The sequence below is a fragment of the Thunnus maccoyii genome, chromosome 8, assembly GCF_910596095.1.
Source record: "Thunnus maccoyii chromosome 8, fThuMac1.1, whole genome shotgun sequence".
In the NCBI taxonomy this organism is placed as follows: Eukaryota; Metazoa; Chordata; class Actinopteri; order Scombriformes; family Scombridae; genus Thunnus; species Thunnus maccoyii.
Genome location: NC_056540.1, coordinates 20,944,622 through 20,964,574, shown reverse-complemented (window position 1 = coordinate 20,964,574; position 19,953 = coordinate 20,944,622). Strand labels below are relative to the sequence as shown.

The window sequence follows — 19,953 nt, the reverse complement described above, 5'->3', positions numbered from 1 at the left end:
CATCCATATTGCTTTTCTTTCATCCTATTCAGTTTCAGGTCTATCCGTCTCTATGCCCTCAGCTTCCCCTGCAGCCTTTGGCTCTGCACAAGACAATTCCAACCTATTGGTCAATTTTGATTGAGTGCCACCATTTCCTGTCTTATCACTGGTGGCTTTGTTCCCTTGGCCTGTTTTGCTTAAGCCCGGTGCGGCACTTGATTGGCATTTGACCTTCTTTCTGCCCTTATCACAGGCTGATCTCTTGCTCACTACATTATCTTTGCCTGTGCTGGTGGGCGCAAGATCGCTGTCTTTATCTGTTCCTCGATTATCTGGTGCACCCTGCCTGTCCTCCTGAACCACAGCACTCTCTCTATTTTCATTATCTAACCCTCCTTCACTTGTTCTCCCACACTCTGGGTCTATTTTACTCTGTTCTGCTTTCACATCTGGATTTTTCTCTGTTTCTGTGTCATCCGCCCCCTCTTTCTCAGCAGGGGCAGACTTCTCTGAGCTTTCCTTCTCCTCTGTCTTACTTCTTTCAGTCTTCTTATCTGCTTCAGTTTTTGCTTCAGTGGCTTTCTGTGCAAATTTGAGGTTCTTCTTTCTTCCTTTTTCTGCTGCAGCCTTGGCCTTGCTTCCACCAGGCCCCCACTTCTCCTGTGTTGTATCCCTGTAAGTCTTGCTCTGGCGGGCATGCATGATGCGGATGTTCTCACCCAGCTTTTTCAATTCCTGGCGGACGAAGGGTTTGAATGTTGGGTCCAGTTTCTCCACTGTGGCAAAGTCCCTCCGAGCTTCATCCTCGTTGCACAAAGCAGCGTGCGCTCGCGACCGCTGGTACACCGCTTTAAAGTTACCTATGGAGTGCAAGAAAAGAGAGGGGGGAAAGTAAAAATAACTAAAATATTAACATTTAAAAACCACAGGAGGCAACAGGAGAAGAAGCAGGATGTCAGGAAGGTCAGGAGGTCAGCAAGAATATAACTGAGGGAGGAAAACTGAAAGGTAAAATAAACTACAAGAGGGAGGAAGAAATAACTGCGCTGAGCGCCAGTGGTGAAGTAGAAGGCGAAAGTTGGAGAGAAGTAAATGAAGGAAAAGTAAAAGCATAAGAACAACCCTTTCACATCAGCCTCAACTATAAATAATTCAGTCATAGCAGAAAACAAAAAGAAAACAATGAATTCATTTTTGACTGTGATGTCCATGTGCGAGTGCCAGGGGAACGAAAGAGAGACTCAGCAATGCGGTTGTGAATGTTTGGTTTCTTCTTTCACTGGTAAACAGAGAGATCAGGGATTGTTGCAGTGTCAAAGCAGGCATTTGCTGAGGGCCAAGCATTTGTACTGGCAACAGATCTTGATATTTTTGAGCTCAAAAATGAAGATGCATGAGGAAAAAAAAAAACTATTATATATTATATTATGTACTCATGTTACAATTTCTATATCAAAATACTCACCTGCCACAAACCCAATATACTGTATATTACCTTTATGCTTCTTTAGCAGCTTGTTGTTGAGCTCCACCACTTGCTGGTATTGCTTCAGTTCCAACATGCACTGGCTGAGGTTAAGTATCAGTGGTAGGCGCACTTTCTCCAGAGACTCCCAGTCCTCACCCTGTTGATCTACCTGCCGAGTACACAAACAGGACAAGATGATGGTGACGGTGGAAGGGAAAGGTGGGGGTGGCAGGGGGGGACAGTGGTGATAAATGGCAGAATAAATGTGGAAAAGATGAAACAAAAATGAATGAGAGATGAAGATGTAGTGGTTGAATATTGGGTGTTGAACATGATGGAGAGGGGAGATAAAGGGTAGAGGAATGTAAGAAGAGAAGGAGAAGAAATGAAGATGGAAGAGGGCAGGTTGACGAGAAGAGCGAGGAGACAGCGAGGTGTGGCAGAAGTGAAGAATCTTAAGAAAGAGAAGAGGAGTACAGGCGAGCGCTGTCAACGTGATATCTCGGTGGATAGCCGTTATTTTTAGCATTCTTTCTCTGTTCTTCACTTCACCAGCATACCTACAATACCACAGCTGCTCTTCAGTGAAAAAGCAACAATGACAGATGATTATAGTTTATGAGCCAGAGTAAGCCACAATCCTTTTGTGAGAGTGCTTTCAGGCTCAAACATTCATCACGCAGAGTGGATTGAACTGTTGCTTGTTAATAGGGAGAGCATCAATACTGACGTTCATCTGGACAGTTGTCATCATAACAATCACAATTATTTTATATTTCATTTCACCCCCTCAAAAGAGAGACTACATTTTACACTAACCTTACTCTGGAGGAGGTCCACATACTCGATGGCTTCCTTGAACTTTACAGAAGCCTCTTCAAAGTGGTTTTCTTTGATGAGGAAGTTTCCTTCGTTCTGCAGTAGCATGACTAGTCGTAGCATCTGCTGCCAGTCCTTCTCCTCTGTTTTATCAGAAGAGTTTGGATTGATCTCACAAGAACTCTCTTCCTTGTTGTCATCTGTTCCCTCAGTAGGCGTAACCTTAACCATGCCTTCTTCACTTCCTCCAAGTACGTCTGTGGATGGAGATTCATCTTTAGTTGCTGCGGTCAGACTCTCATTGTCTTCTTTTTTTACTTTGTCCTCCACGTTCTTCTCCTCCACCTCTGCCTCCTCATCATCATCACCACCAAATCCTTCCCCCTCTTCCTCTTCATTTTTATTCTCCTTTGTCTCCAGCATGTTCCAGTAGTGCTCCTTCTCCTCCCAGTACTTCTCCTTCATGCGTTCAGACAGGGCCTTCAGCTCCCGATGGACAAGAGACGCCAGAGTGACATCCAGGTGGGCCACCATGTTGAAATCTCTCCTGGCTTCCTTTTCATTCCACACGGCGGAGTGGGCCTTAGCTCTCTTGTAGTAGCCCTTCACGCAGTCTGAGAAACAGAAAAATGAGGAAAATAGTGTGATTAAAAGCAGTTATTAATGTCTAACCTAGAGATATTCAAGAATACACCTACACCGTCTGTTGAAGACATGGTGGTGATTTGTCTGCGTTAAGAACAGTGTGTATGGTGTGCACTGTCAGTATGTGTATTTCTCATCACAACTGAGTTTGTAGAACAAAAGATTAGAACAAAAAAATGCACTTTATTCTTTTACATGCACAAATATAGACATGAACACTGTAATGCCTCTGTGTCAGCCGAGTAGGCTCATGTGCTTGGTTAGATACCCGCTAATGGCTCCACATTTCTGTTCCTCTGCATTTAATTTCCCTCTATGCTAAATCTTCATTCAGCCAACATTTAAACAGATTTCTTTGTGGCCTCTGGCAAAAGCGGAGACACTGCAGTGAGCCGCCACTGGGTGCCTTTTTAGAGGACAACTGGGTTGAAGAGAGGAAGCAGAGAGCTAGAGTTGCTCACTTGCAGACAACAAGATATTGATGAGGAACAACAAAAGGGGAGAAGAATGCAAGTAAAGTGGAGGAGAAAATGAGACAAAAGTGTGAGAGGAGAGGACTAAAGGTACAGCTAGAAAAGGGAAATTAAAAGAGAAAGTGTGGGATGGATCTTTTCTCATAATTCCTTTAAGAGGGCGGCAGCTTTGTGACAACAGCTTTGAATGGGCCAGTGGAGCTCAAAAATCTCTGCCCACTGTTTCTACGACACTATTTCACTCTTATGCTCACTCATGGGCAAAGTGTATACCCTTCTTCCTCCTGCCACACAGAAGTAAAGCACACACATCATCGAGAGCACACACTTTTGCCACTGTACACACTCCCTCTTCGTGTCACACACACATAGACAAATATAAACCTGGGAATCCAGGCTGAGGGACAGAGAGAAAAATAAATACTGCCTCGGTGGATCTTGTCTCTGGGTGTAAGGCATAATTCATAAGGCTCTGAAGTGGAGACCGTGCCAGCATTTGAGCTCCTCTAGGATTATATGAGTAGCCATGGGTATGACAGCACAATTCCCAGTCCAGCTCCAAATATAAAACCCTCAGTAATGTCAACCTCAGCCCTCCTACACATTCTCACTGAATACACAGCTGCAACATGCAACAGCCACTGCAATAAAGCAGCTTTTTATAACATTTGTGCCATAATCTTATTCATCACTGTCTGAGACGCTTTTTTATGTACTTGTTTACAAGGAAATGCTCAACATTTTGGAAAATCTGCTTTGCTTTCGTTCTCAGAGATAAGAAATTGAGAGCTTGATTAGTCGATAAATCAACTTGTTGATTGCAAACTATTTCATTTTGAGTCATTTTTAAGAAAAAATGCCAAAATTCTCTTGATCCGGTTTCTGGAATGAATTCTCTCTGGTTTCTTTAGTGTTCTATGATATTAAACTGGATATCTTTAAATTGTGGATTATTTGTCAGAACAAAAGACATTTTAGGTTGCATCATGGACTTTGGGAAACAGTGATCGACATTTTTCACCATTTTCTGATCTATTATAAACCAAACAACTAATTGATTAATCAAGAAAATAATCAATAATGAAAATAATCATTAGTTGCAGCCCTAGAATTGATACCACTCATGTCTGTTCTTTAAATATGAAGCTACATCCAGGAGATGGTCAGCTTTGTTTAACATAAAGACTGGAAATGGGGGAACAACTATACTGGCTCTGTCAAAGTGTAGAATTTCTGCCCACCAGCATCACTAAATTGAAGTTATATATTGTAATATGTACAAAAGCCAAAGTATAGAAATGACAAGTTTTCTTTTATGGGAGGTTGGACAGAGCCATCATGCTTCTAGTCTTCACGCTAAACCCTCTGCTGGCTATGGCTTCAGATTGAACAGACAGATATGAGAGTGGTAAGTAAGCATATTTCCTAAAATGTCAAACCATTCCTTTAAGTAGATTCTTGACAAAGAGTTGTACTCCACTCCCTCTGGAAAAGGCAAAATTTCAGTAAAACCTGCAATCTCTGCTCCCATTACAGCACATTCTGGAGGATAAACCATTCAATTGGCTCTGAATCTCTTTTTACTCATAAGGCTTCGAGTTTCAGATATCATTCTCTAAAGCTCACTAAAGATGAAAAAGATAGTCGCCAGCAGTGATATTCTTCCAACAGCTGCCATGAGTGTATGAGTGCAAATGTAATCCTTAAATAGGTGCCATACCTCTACCAATCTCACAGGTTTAGAATTGCAAGTGCAAGCCTTAAAGGAATGAAAATATTTCTCTTAGAACAGTTTTCTTAAACTTCTACAGCCCTATAAAGAATAAGTGAAAATATATGGTTTCAAAAACCTGCATACATATACATACATTTAAATAGTGATGACAGTTTTGACATTTGTCATCATCATGACAGTAAATTACATCAGCATGGCTGACAAATGCTGATAGCAAGATGGTGAAATTCTTATTCTTTTTTTGCAGAGTTTGTAGTCTTGAGGTTACAGAAACAAGACTGTGGACATATAGTATGTTTGCTGGTACAAATCCTAGACGGGAAAGTCAGTGAATAACATCATCCACTATTGAACTGCCTCTGTACACAGGATTAACCTTCGTAGCTCCATGAAGCCGCTCAGCTCAGAGGTTTGAGTGTGACGCAACTGTGTGAATGTGAGGGTAGGTGACACTGGAAGAGAAAGTGTAATCAAATCTCCCTGGAAAAATGTCAGTGAAGACCTGTTTCAGTGCCAAAAATGAGGATTAATTGGTTCTCAGAATAAATCCTTACAACAGAGTCCCAGCAGGCATTTACCTTTGTGTTTCTCCAGCAGTTCGGTGGTGTGCTCTATAACTTCATAATATTCCTCCAGCTCCAACATACATTGGCAGTAGTTCAACTCCAGGGGGACAATCAGTCGACCTAAGTTAATGTAGTCTACATCACCCGGCATCTCCTACACACATGCACAGATGGAAGAGCAAGAACATGATCAGTGTTGCTATGATGCTTGGCATCTCCTACACATATTTTAATAATTTATGTGAATTCTGTAGCTTTACATTTTTTCCACACAGATTCAAACATGACAGCTAGTCGACATGTCTTTGGGACACTGAACTGGAGGACATCAAAAGCATCATCTCTGCCCAACAATGATTTAATAGTTGCTTGCGCACAGGCCCACTATCTGTGAGCCTCTGACGTCGAATCCTGCATGCTCTCTCATCAGAATATCTCGTACACAACTTTCTCTCCCTCCAGTATTCCTTCATCCTTACATTCCCCTCTCATCCTAGACAATCCTCCACTGCTTTCCCTCCTCTCTCCTTGCCACCACCGCCCCCCAACCCCACCCCACCATACTCCAACCTACTGCTGAAGCTGTGAACCCTGCTGTGAAGTAGAGCAAAACAGGAAAACAGGAAATCTCCCACTGGAAAAGAGTAGGAGCTGCATGTCCCAAAAACCTAAAATCCTGTAAAAACCTCACAATTTACAAGCCTGCACATCACTCATTTCCTCTCTCCAACCTGTCTTTTTTCTCCCTCGCCCTTCACTCACTCTGGATTGGACTGTTTTCAGCAGCAGCACGGCCTCTTTGTACTTGCTGGCGGCCTCTCTGAATCGTCTCTGCTTGACCAGTGCGTTGCCCTGCATGTGGAGAATTGGCACTGTCTGCAGCTTCTCATCCTTTTCCATCATCCATGACTCTCTGTGGTAGGACATGGGGTCTCCAACCTGGAAGCAGCAGGGGCAGGAGGTGAGCACAGCAGAACAACCCGGTGAACAGAAGAAGAACTGATCCAAAGGAATGCTAAATAGGTACAAAGAATTGTCTGCTCATGCACATTAAGCATTGTGAGACTACTGTATATAAGACAAGTAGGATGTTAATTTAGGGCTGCTGGACCCCCGCTGAGTCTCAAGCTTGTTCTAATCTAGATGATATATTACTTCAAAGCTGAATGTTTTAGACAGAAGGGGGCTTGATTGTTTTCATTGCTGTCAGTAGATTTTAGAACATACTGTGTAGGCATTTCTCAAATCTAGAGTAGGGTTTTATGAATAGGTAAATGTGTCTTTTTCACTGTCAGCCTATGTTTACAGAAACAGAGAAAAATAGTTTAGTGAAAAACCAAAAGAGAGCATTTTCTTTCTCTATGCAGTGTGACATACAATACAGTATTTTTTTACCTGCAACAGCTCCATGATAAATATCAGTGGTTGAGGAGTTCTCATCAGCTCATCCAGCTCCGGGAAGCCGGTGGAGTGATAGTTGAACAGGTTTCCCATGCCACACATATGTTTCTGGCCCTCGAGGGGGTCTTTACCTTGAGCGATCATCCGCATCCCCTTGGACACAATGGCGTACAACCCTGTGTGCTGCAAAATGAAAACATCAACAATAAGATAAACGAAGGGTCTGCAAAAAGGCATTGAACCACTTAATCATGCTAACCCCCTGGTGCTGCCAGCTTGTGCAAGTCAATCCTATGAGAGAGAACACAAGAAGTCACAATTTTACTTGCAAATTACATTTTTCTCCAGAGGGGAAAAACAGTGAAATTTGCACAAAAACATTGCCCTGTTTGTGTTTATTATAGCGAGCATGTAATCTAGAGAAAGTAGATTCATGTGCATCATAATGAGCAGCAAAAGCTTTGCTTCCTCTCTCATGAACACTCATTAGGATCTCTTTTAGGGGCCTAATATCTCAATGTGTGTGTGTATGTGTGTGTGTGTGCAGTCCATAATGCAACTCACTGTGGCATCACACCAGAATTCAGCCACCTCTCCAATCCTCATGGATGTCAGCAGGGTCTCCCAGACTTCCATCTTGAACATCTTTCCGACAAAGATCTCAGCCGGCCTGCCAGCCCATCGACTGTCATCGATGACGGTCCGCTCGAAGTTGTCCAGCAGCGTCTGGAAATGGAAAACCAGCTTGGATGGGAGAAGAAAGAAGAGAGACATGAATATTTAAAGAGTGGAAATTAATGAATGGAGCTATATGTCAACAAAATATACTGAAATAAAAACAAATACATAAGTAAATCTAATACTGGTACACAGTTAGTTCATGTATTATTGAAGCCAAAACTTTCTATGTTAAAACAAATAGAGTTCTTGTATTGAAGAATCCTCTGTTGGATTATTTTTCTGGATTTCCCCATCATTACTAATGATGATGTTTCCATTGATGGTGAACTTGAAAGACCTTTTAACCACCGGCTAAGAGATCGTTTTAGTGGGTTTTTCCAGAAGACAGCAATTAAATATTTGGCTTGCAGATAACAAAAATACACCATCTTCTTCTTCTCACTTCTTAAGTTACAAAGTTACATATAGGGGAAATTGTTGCCATTGCCGTATTATACATACGTATTACCTATGTATATTCTGTATATGATTGTATATGTATATATGTATGCCTGCATGTATGTGTAGGGCTAAACATTTGTTTCTCTTTTCTTTTGACCATGTTTTGTATATCTGACAAAGACTGAAAAAAGGGGAAAATATAATGCTTGATACAAAGAAAGTATTTGTCAACTTGAACAATGTGCAGCTGGATATTCATATTTTTCTTATATTTTTGTAATTACTTTAAATGCACTTTTTCATTAGTTTATAAAACACAGACTTTTTTAATGTCTAAAATAAAGCTGAATTGAACTGAATGCTGTCATCATATTTCAGTAACACAAATATTCTGGTACACAGACATTCTTGTATTCATTATGAGTTCCATCTGTTTGTTTGCATGTGAAAAAGATAAAAGGCTTTACAATAACTCTGAGTCTAAAATTATATTGGCTCCATGTAACCTCCTATTTATAACTTGACAGATTGTGTATAATGGGTCTGATACTGTGCGAGCAACTGGGAATCACCTCACTGGGTAAGGAACACACACACACGGTAATATGGACACACAGGTAAATGAAAATTCATGCTGGCATTGTCATGGAAAATGTTTGTCACAGTGTCCAGGCTCAGTGCCATATGGCTGGATGTGACTAGAAGGGGAAAAAAGCCGGTGACCAGCAGATCAGTGGATGAACAGAAACCCAGACCCAGTGCCAAAAAACATGTTGCAATTTGGTTGACCAAATGTTTGCTCTGTGTGTAAGAGCCAGATACAGAATCATTTCCTCACTTCATGAATAATTCATTAGAATCTAATTGAAGTGGGCAATGCAACACAAGCTAAAAATAGACATTTTGCTATGGAACATTAATTACATCACAGTGTTAATTATGCGAGCAATCATGATTTCTAACATACTGGATTTTAATCTAGGATTATTTGGGTTATCAGGTTAGCAGTTAGACTACCTTTGTCCCAGGTGGAAAGTGTGGCATCGGCCCCGTGCCTCCAGCAAGAATCTTCTTCTTGACCCCTGGATAATTGAGTAGGTATGTCTCCTCCATTTTCTCTCTGCCTTGAGCAGTACCAGACAGAAATGTGTGTGTGTGTGTGTTTTAGAGATTTCTTTTTTTCCCTCTTAGGTCTGTGTTCTTCTGGCTTTCTAATTAGCCTAGTGGTGAGAGTCTTGGCTGGTTAGCTGCTCTCTGACAGATGGCAGGATTAAGCAGGGTTTGGAGATGGCCACGTTAATCTCAGGAGATAATCCCTTGCCTACTCCTGCAATTGGTGGAGCAATCCTTACAGGAAGGAGCAAAGGAGGCGGGGATGACCACTGGGCCCAAAACCATGTGGACAAGAAAGGTCTAGATCACTCACGAACAACTAAAGATCATTCTGGAAGAAGAGTAATCTGATGACGTCTAAAAATGCAGCTGTCTGGCCATGGTTGTAGACCTGTAAGTCACACAGGTAAGTGAACAGGAAATAACCCTTTAGCCTTTAACTATCACTGCTGACATTTGAATGGGAATCAAGTGAGTACCCGACAAACTCAAATAACATTTAAAGCAGGATTCTGGTGAGTTATTAGCACAGTTTAGCAGTCAGTTTAGCTCAGTGGACAGTGCACTAAATAAGCCAGTGAGAATTTGCAAAGATGCCAGAGTCAGCTATATATTAACCTAATTAAAAACACTGAAGGTGGTTTATCCATGCAATAAAATTGACATTTGTTTGACACTTGTGTATTGACACAATTTATTCTTCATACAGGTAACGTACAAGTACAAACAGGGTGAGCTGAGGTAAAAGCGTTAACTAGGAGTACAATTAGCTTTAGGATGACAAGCAAAACAGACACAATATTCTTCCTTGAAGGCAACCAAAAACTTTAATCATACATTAACTAACAGCACATTCTGTCAACTTAATAAAAAACTTTTTTACAGAGAAAGCTGTATGCTCTATGTGTAATTCATAAAACAACTCATAAACTGAAAGGAATGACACTGCAAGTCATCTAATAAAGCCTGGATGAAGGTTCCCCTCCTCCTCCTCTTCAGGTGTGTGTGGCTGAAGATGACATGAGGCTGCCCCCTGGTGGTCACTTCTCGATCAGTGAGTCCAGCTGCTCCTGCAGGGAGGCCAGCTGTTGGAGCAGAAAATAGAAGGCGTGATTGATGCCCGACAGCCTCGGGGTGTAATTGGAGGGTAAGTGGATGATGATTAACATGTCTTTTCACATTAATTCACTGCCTTCATTTGTCAATACAAACAACGACCCAAGACAGTGGGTGGCCACTATGCCATAGCTGCAAAAAAAAATGGACTCCGCTGGTAGCTGCTGACAAATTAAATTTCACGTGATTGAATTTGAACTTTGCTATTAGGCATGAAAACGGTTGGGTTTAAAACGGACAGTGAGCACAGTGCCGTGTGCCAACATGATGTTTGACATTCATATGAGATAAATTCATGCAAAGTGCTGAAAGCTGTAGAAAAGCTCACAGCGAGCACTCATCCTCGGCTTTTACAAAAAAAAAAAAAAGGTTCTTACCTGCTCCATCTCCCGCTCCTCCTGCTGAATAATCTCATCCAACAAGGCTTGGAAGCGATTCTGTGAGAAGAGAGACAAACAAGATTTGTTCGAGTCGACATGCTGAGCCTCATTAAATTGTGATGGCTTTAAATGTGTGTCTGCCTGGGCTGCTCATGTCACTATCTCCTCTCTGACAGAAAGGCCACTTGGAATGCCAGTCAGAGACAGCTGACCTTTTCCCTGCGACTGTGATAATAACGACTGGAGATGGGGCTCTGACGGTCCCAAAACACCGGGCAATGAGAGCTCTAAATGGCAACGTAAAAAAGGGCCATGTCTGCTCATGTTTCACTCATTGTAAAGTCTCCACTGAAGAACGCTTGGCAGAACAATGAATTTTCATGCCATTTTTTCTGCATGGTAATGCCTATACAATAAAAAGCTGGCGAGAGAAATGCAATATTTAAGGCTTTAAAAAATACAAAAAGCAAAATAATGGCCTCCAACAATGCATGTAATCAGTTTTGGTTTTTTTTTAAATATATTTTCACATCACTGTTTACAGACCTTATGCTGCATGAAGACTTTTGCCTCCAAGCTCATCTACATGTTCTTGTTTATGTTTCTGTACATGCAGACCTAGTTTCTGAATGACTCTGATGTAAAAAAAAAAAAAAAAAGTGTGTGTGTGTGTGTTCATTGCTCACTTTGAGGGCCTGGTTTTCCACTTTCATGATGAGCTCCTCCTGCTGTTTCTTTCGCGCGCGGGTTTCCTGAAGCTTGGCCTTGATGCTGTTGATCTGCACCTGATACTCCATCACTGCAGGGAACAGCAGGAGGTTCATATGTGTTATGATTGTCATAAAAACACTTCGAAAACACATCATTTACGCTTCTGCTTTCTTGAGCAGTGAAGAGTAGAGGCAAAAAGATGGGAGAGAGATGATGATGTGACATAATTTGAGAACAACACCTTACTCAAAAAGCCATGAGGACAAAGATATGCACCTTTGCTTGCCGAACCACAAGGATGCCTTCATTTCAGTTTGACAAATTGCACTTAATGGGAACAACAAATCCATTTAAAAGGACGTGAGCCAGCAGGCCGAAGCACCAAAAGACACAACTAAATCAGTCTGCTCTGGGCTCCACAGAGGGTTCTCATTAAATCCAGCTAAAGTGATAGTGCTTCACAACAACCTGTGGCTCCACCACCATTATCTTCCAAACTAATTGTATCCGTCCTCTTCTTTCCCTCAAATGACTCTCAGTCCTCTGATATAGCCCATATAATATGCAAAAGAAAGCAGGGAGGAGTCCCTGCAGACCCATTTATTACAACTTTGCAGGGTTGCCAGAATTATGACCAGCCAGACTCCGACGCATCAGGAGAAGCTCTGCTGGGTGGATCTGGCTGGTAATGTTGCTGACTGACAGCTCCATGTATGTAGATAAGAAGGCATTGAGCTGTCAGGCTGGACAGCTGTCTGAGCTGCACGCTGAGCCACAACACCTGTCAGACTAGTTAGATGAGGAGGGGAGCTGAGCCCTGTCAGTATGTGCATCTCTGTGTGCGAGGGCACAGCATGTGCATTCAAGTGAGAGTCGGGCTACACATTTGAGTGTGGAGCGTGTGTGTGTGTATGACCTAAAAAACTCAGCTCTGATTAGAAGTCCAGACACCTGGCTCAGGTTATTTTTGACCTCTTTTTTTGACAAGTTTCTGACAGGGGGTTTGATTTAATTTCATGTCGGACTGTCTCTAGTCCATTCTGAAATCAGCATGTCAAGCTCTCTGCCGACTGAAGAATGAAAAATTGTCAGTATGCCGAGTGAGTCAGCTGAAAGAATCAGCATTCACACTGAGATGAAAACTCAAGTTGCAAGCACAGCAGGAAAGATTGCATAATACTCATACAGAACTTAACTTCGTCCACTTTCCTGAATAGCTTAAACATGTGCACAATTTTATAACACATGTAAATAAACTCCCACCACATGGACATCTACAGGATATACACTCACCGAGCACTTTATTAGGTACACTTGTGCAATCTAATGCAGAAAGACAGAATATATTTCATACTTCAATATCCTGCATCTCAGATATTTGTCAAGACCTGTAACTTTTCAATAGAAAGCCTGATATCCTCTCACCTATCTGGTTGTTTCTGTCGGTTTCATGCTGCGCAGAATCAGACTCGTTGAGTTTGTCTTGGAGCTGTCGGACCAGATCGTCCTCTGTGTCCATGATGTTCAGGTCCTCGTCCTCGTGCCGGTCCCCTTCATCCTCCTCATCCTCGCTGGAGCTACTGATGTCGTTGAAGATCTCCCTCAGTTCATCACGCTGGGCTGGCCATGCAGAATGCACATTAGTGTTATTAACATGAGATGGGAGACAGCGAGAATTCAGAGCACTTGCTTTGGTTCGATCTAGGTCACAGAGACAAGACTATTGAGAGTTAAAAACAGAAGATGTTATGATTCAGTTTCGTATAATAAAAGCCTGAAAGAATTAATGTGGGCTCTAGACTGCCAGCATACTCATGGTGTGGCAAAAAAACAAAAAACAACTGTGTACTTTAACACTTGGTGGTGCAACAGAAGCATAAGTCAGCTCTCAGTTTGTTTTCGGCACATTCACACAGCAAGAAACCAATCAGTAGTCCTGAAATTGTAGTGGCTAAGTATACAGATGACACATGTTTTGCTTGTGAAACACCTTTGTTTCCAAACCATTCTACTACAGCACTTGGGTGTTTTAAAGTAATATTAGTCATTACAATCATGTACACCTCTCACCTAAGTACCTATGAGTGCCAGCACACTTACTCTACATCTAGAAGCCAAAAAGGTCCTCTGGGGAATCCAGGGCAAAAATAATTTTTCGGTCAAAGAGTAACCGATGCTCAGGTGCTCTCTATTTCCATTTCATACTGCTGGGGTGGAGGCTATCGAGTAGCACGGGTGGTTTGCGTGTTTGAAATGAAGAAGGAAAAATGCTGTTGAGGTGAAGGCATAGTGCAACAAAGCAAAATGTCAAGTCAACCACAAAAGCTACCAGGGTCCAATCGCAGTAGTTACATCTTTTTCCCAGCAAAAGCAGATAGACCTTTATTACTCACAGATTTATAATTTCATTGTAGATTTGCATCAAAATTGACTCTTGTCAATTTGTAGAGTTTGACCAATAAATTGGGACATTGTAGCTTATCAATATCAATGTATATGTTAGACAGTAAGTAACAAGATGGTGCAGTGCAGAAATGCCAAAGATATGTTTGAGGTAGGTGAAACAGGGTTCTCCACTCAACACTCAACGATGTGCAGCTGAATCAGGGACTTTTCTGAACAAGGACAGCAAAATTCAGGGGGAAAAAAGGATTGGAGCACACTGATTGATTTGCCTTTAGTAGTGCAAACAAAACAACCTTTCAACACTTTTTCTTTAAACTTACTGTAGCAACTGCAGCACTTTTAACTGCTTTAACTGAATGGGGGAACTGGCATACACCCTGACCTGACTGAGAAAGTTTTAAAATGGTGTTAAGAATCTGCTTGCTTAGTGCACAAAAACCGTCTGCCACCCTGCTAACAACGCCCATCACTTTAAGCTTCTTCTTCCTGATGATTCACTAGATATATAAGTCGGGCTGCGACTAATGATTACTTTCATTATCAATTAATTTGTTGATTATTTTTTCGATTAATCGATTATTTGTTTGTTCTAAATGTCAGAAAATGGTGAAAAATGGCGATCAAAGCCCAAGGTGCGACCTCAAATGTCTTGTTTTGTCCCAACCAACAGTCCACAAGCCAAAGATATTCAGTTTATCATCATAGAAGACTAAGGAAACCAGAAAATATTCACATTTAAGAAGCTGGAAGGAGAGAATTCTAGTATTTTTTCTTGAAAAAAGACTCAAAATGACTACATATCAAAATAGTTGATTACTGATCGACTAATTGACTAACCGTTGCAGCTCAATATGTTTCACTTACCAGAGGACCCATGGCCCATTTTGTGTCCTGAGGTGCCAGGTGATGAGTCCAGGTTGGCCAGAGAGCCATGCTGGTCGGCTTCCTTGGACTCATCCTCCGCTATTATTTCCCACCCTGACAATCATAGGTTAAGGTATACATACTAACATACCCTCAGTACATTCCTCTCAACCTTCAGAAGTGTTACACTAAAAGATTCACGGTCTTTCAAATCTTTCACTTTCCATTTGAAGTAGACTTGAAGGGTAAAAACCTCATGATAATCCACAAGAACTGCCTTAACTTTAACATTCATTAGTGTGTCATGTGTGTGTCTGCTGCAGCATGCGATGCTAAAACTATAATTAGAAACTAGCTTCACTGTGACCAACTAAGCAATAATAATGAACGGTCCATCTCAATTAAAACACAGCAAGCAGCCACTCAAAGCCGCCCTGCTGTGCTCTTATTCTGTCAGGCAAGTTTAGACTTTCATTAGAGCACTAATAGACTTCTTGCAAAGTGCATCTCTCTCACAAAGGCATTAGACAGAGTCAAGTCAGGTGAGCTGGGCGGGAGTCAGGACACCCACTTGGGCCTTGGAATAACCTTTTTGATTTCTAGATGGGAGTGAGGTTATATTTGCCCTCAAATCACTTAAAATGTCCAATTTATTCTACATTACATGATGCACACTCCTTATCTGAGTCCAAAATATTTTTGCTGTTATATGAGATGCACAATAGTGTTGTTTTGCTTCTACTGGTTGCTTATGTGCTTCCTGTTTTTTAGGCTTTACAAGATGGACATACAAAATATCTGTAAATGTTTAAAAAGGATACGAACACTGACAGCATCAGCGTCTGTGCTGAGCAATCTCTTCACCTCCTTTTCCACGTCAGGAGATTCAATGTACTGCAAGAAAGGAAAGAGAGATTGGGTTACACGTAGCGTTAGCGGCATCTATCTCGCTCTCTTCTTCCTCACAAACACACGCACACACACAAAGGCTGCTGGCCATATGCCAGGAGGCACATTAGCGATTAAAAACAGAAGCAGACAAATCAATATGGCTCAGCTCTGCACCGTCAGGAAGATTTATTCAAAAGACAAAGTAGAAGTGTAGTTCTCAAGCACACTCGCTTTCACTTTGATCAGAGCAATAGTGAAATTGCTTTTTTTGCAAGCCTTTGGGGCAAACTAAGATGGAAAGACTTTATTTATATGTAAATCTTAGTTTTCACTTTCACCAGAGTTTCTCTTTTATGAAATGTAAATGTCTTGTTGGAAGAAAGCCTGGGAAAGAGATGGATCATCAGACGGGATGCTAAAGAGACGGATGGGAGGGGAAAGCTGAGGGGCAAATGAAAATGTCAAAACCTTCTTTTTCGCAGTCTTCCGAAATCTTCTCTTGCGTGTGTTCTTCAGAGGGCAAGTGACTAGAGACAAAAAAAAAACAGGATTAGTGAAGTCAAAATGACTCAATCAGCTGCGGAGGGCATTGATGCTTCCTGAATTACTGATTTGCAAAGTTCTCAAAAAACAGTTGTGTGTACACGTTTGCCTACTTACTGCCATGGTTCCAAATGAATTTCTTGTCCTTGTCTTTGTCCTTCTTTTTGCTCTTCGGGTCGGTGCCAGTGGGCTCCTCTAAAGGAGGGTAAAGGTCTCCATCTAGTGTACACACCAGCATCTAACCAACAGATGCAGAAATGAACGGTAAATGACACTGTATTCTACTGATTGCTGTAGTAGCACTACTGCACTATAACTAATATGAAAACACCATGACATGATCTAAGTTTTAAATGTTAATGTAAACATGTTAAAAGCACTTTTTATTCACAATAAATATTCTAGACAAATGTATCCAATGAAGAGGATGTCCTTAATTTCATGCTATGTTGCTGTTCTACCTGGCAGACATCAGCAGTCTTGTAAAATGTCTTCTTGTCCACCGTTTTGAGAGACTCAATCATACAGGGCAGATCCACCAGTTTGCAGGCCAGAGGGACACGGTCCACTCTCACTATACCATGGCGACCATCAGCTACGAATAAGAGGGACGACATGATCGATTATTATGATATACTGTGTGTGAGAATGTGGTAACCACTGCCATTAAGACACTGCAGTCACTGTTAAGTTAAGACAAAGTGTGTGTAAACAATGAAATTGATAAACAGTAGATGTGTACCTATTTGTTATTCTTAAGACCTGCAAAACAGGTTCACAGTTTTTCAAGTCTGTCTTAAAACAACAGTCAGGTGTCTGTATAAACACTGAAAGAGGTGTTTCTTGCTGTAATCATTCCTCCTTTTCATATGGACTATTAAAATATCCCCTCCAAATGTGCTTACAATGTGTGTGGTCAAAATCCACAGCCCTCCTTTTGTGCAAAAATATCTTTAAAAGTTTATCTGAAGCTTCTATGAGGCTTCAGCAATCAGACAGTCAAATCAAGCAGATATCTTCCTGATTTTGTCTTTTTAGTATAAAATCCCCTCTTTTCAATGTTCATTTGAGCACCTGACTATTGTTTTAAGACAGACTTGAAAAATATTGAACCCATCCTTTAAGTTCTCCAGACATGCATAGCGTAAGGTTATTTTACGTATGATGATAGTGCTACAGTAAAATGCAGATACTGAATACGAGTGCATTTGAAGTAAAAAATTACAAAGAATGAGAAATGAATGTTTCACTCATACACATATGTATTTGTACATATTTACCATATGTATATTTCAGAATTTTAAAACAATCTAGACTTAGTTCTTGACTGGATTTTTAATGGATAACCAGACAGTTTTATGTGTGAGCAATATCTAAGTCAAATAGGATAAATGTTGTCACACAGGTCAGACTATGGCCACTGATAAACCATCTTACGGTGCAACTCGATGGTGAGTCTATCTTTCATGTTCATACTGCTAGACTGGGCAATCCTTCTTACTGTTGAGGCGTACTCCTAAAAAAGAAAAACATGATCAATGTCATTTTCAGCAATTGGTCACAATGAATTTAATAGAGCAAAGTGTTTTCAATGTGTAAAACACTCTCACCGTAGGCAGCCTCAGAATAAACTGACTCTCCAACTCATATGGAGCATCCTCCTTATTCTTAGAGCCAGTCTTCCCAACTAGAAACAAAAAGACATCACCAAAAATCAAAGAAATCAGTTTTACTGTTGCTGGCTATGTATTTAAGCAAGTACAATATACAGTAAACAATCCACTAAGAACATACAGATAGATGTAATATACAATGCCATATACAGTATCTGGCTTCTGTCTAGTATTAAAGAGGATACCCTTTTAGTTTTATGTTGAATAAACACAAGTAACTGCTTGGATGGTTTCATCACTCTGCCCTTGCTATTAGAGCTCCCACTTTTGGAATAGTCTTCAAAATTAAATTCATCTTCTCTGCCATCTTTTACTGCTTGTCTCATTTTTGTTTAATATCTTCTACCACATAACGAAGAAAACATTTCTGCTACATGTATTCTCAATATCTTTTTTATTTTTACTTTGAAAACATATCTTCTTTTTTTTTTTAGATGTAAATAAAGTCTACTGAATTATAGGAAGAGCAGAATATGAACGACTACAATAATTTATATGTTTTGACTATCACAAGAGCTATTTTATAATTATTCCCTTGATTCCTGATGATAGATAACGTTGTCAGGCTGGGACCTGATCTCAGCTGTCATCATATGTAAAACAACCAACAGTACTGTGACGTCTCTCAAAAGTATTAGCTCATACTGTTCAATAAAATAGCATAGTTTCAGGTGATCTATAATAAATATGATACAATTTATACATGAGGCTTGTTTTTGCCATTGCAGTAGAAGTGTGAGTCAGGTAGGATTAAGTAGATTAACTACGACTTACATCTAAAATGAAATCACATTAAATGCGACATTGTGCTACAGCCAACATTAACTGAATACAGCAAGTGACTTTTTTTTGCAAAAGTTCACAGTTCGTGTGACGGTGTGTGTAACTTAACGTTGATGCACCAAACACAACATTAATTAACCCTGATGAAATAGCTGCTAAGTTATTACAGTTGCGAGCACTGTTCACACCGTGTGGCATCCATATGCTCGTAATCGTATTTAATTGCTATTATTACTATGTTCTTTTCCACACAAAAACACTAGGCAGACATATTGGTTATTGTTTACAAAAACAGAGGGGAAAACGTTGTTACCTAGCAAGCTAACGTTAGCTTAGCAATAGGAAAAGCTGCCAACGTACCTTTCAGTTTAGATGTCATTTTCGTTTTCGTAACTTGGACGTTGCCGTTGCATAAATGTGTTCAAATGGTAAAAAGAAGGAAAGACCTAAGACTTGAGAGGGAAAGACTGACTGTGCCGATTTCAACCAAAAATCGACACAGTTCAGAAACACAGAACAATCAGGTCTTGCTGCGACGTCTTGCTGCGTTCAAGTCCTCCTCGGAAATTTTGAATGTAACCCTTTTCGGCATCCAGGGCACACACTTCACACGTTATTAAAAATCATACTTAAAACCACAATATGCTGTATGAAATAATCATAAACACAACATAAAATACGGAAACTCGTTTTTGTACGCTGGCTTTATGAAATGAAGGACCAGGATTAGTATATATAAATATATAAAATCAATATATAACTAAACCAATAATTTCCGATAAAAGGGAACGGCACATAAATTCCGCTCTTTTACTTTGTATCGCGAGACTTGTTAAAATTGATGACAGTCTCGAAAAAATAAAAACTCACACAAATACCACTTATGTTGCAAAATAATAAAATTATATCCAGCTGTTTTTGCATAGTAGCATTGCTGTCTTTTGTGAAGCGAAGCCAGCATCAGAGAAACCCCCCAGACATAATCGGAATTTTTTAATTAAAAAAAAAATCAACTATATTAATCGTTAAATGGTTGTCTCATTTGACTCAAGTTTGTGCATATAAATTAATCAGATATACTGTTAAAATAATAGAAAAAAAATTAAACAGATAAACCACAAGCCAAATTTTTCCCAGGATGGCGAAGTCATGACCCGCCCTACTCTACTTCTGATTGGCTAGTACTCATTGTCTTTGTTGGTTGGGTTGGTTAGGTTTGCACATGAGGAATGAAATTGGTTGGGATTAGGTAAGAATATCAG

General features: G+C 40.5%; 2 protein-coding genes across 2 annotated transcripts; both read right to left on the bottom strand.

Moving 5' to 3' along the window:
- Nucleotides 1–24: 24 nt before the first annotated feature.
- Nucleotides 25–9,324, bottom strand: LOC121901451 (aryl-hydrocarbon-interacting protein-like 1). Its single transcript, XM_042418245.1, has 9 exons — nt 9,229–9,324; nt 7,654–7,833; nt 7,084–7,272; nt 6,451–6,627; nt 5,701–5,842; nt 2,691–2,883; nt 2,270–2,510; nt 1,478–1,619; nt 25–842 (listed from the first exon to the last, which is right to left on the bottom strand). The coding sequence occupies exons 1-9, from the start codon at nt 9,322–9,324 to the stop codon at nt 25–27; spliced, it is 2,178 nt and encodes a 725-aa protein (XP_042274179.1).
- Nucleotides 9,325–10,001: 677 nt separating this feature from the next.
- taf7 (TAF7 RNA polymerase II, TATA box binding protein (TBP)-associated factor) lies at nt 10,002–19,265 on the bottom strand. Its single transcript, XM_042419895.1, has 12 exons — nt 19,052–19,265; nt 17,846–17,922; nt 17,673–17,751; nt 16,697–16,830; nt 16,353–16,473; nt 16,161–16,219; nt 15,623–15,695; nt 14,802–14,915; nt 12,957–13,151; nt 11,507–11,619; nt 10,818–10,877; nt 10,002–10,409 (listed from the first exon to the last, which is right to left on the bottom strand). The coding sequence occupies exons 1-12, from the start codon at nt 19,068–19,070 to the stop codon at nt 10,365–10,367; spliced, it is 1,089 nt and encodes a 362-aa protein (XP_042275829.1). The 5' UTR covers nt 19,071–19,265; the 3' UTR covers nt 10,002–10,364.
- Nucleotides 19,266–19,953: the final 688 nt, after the last annotated feature.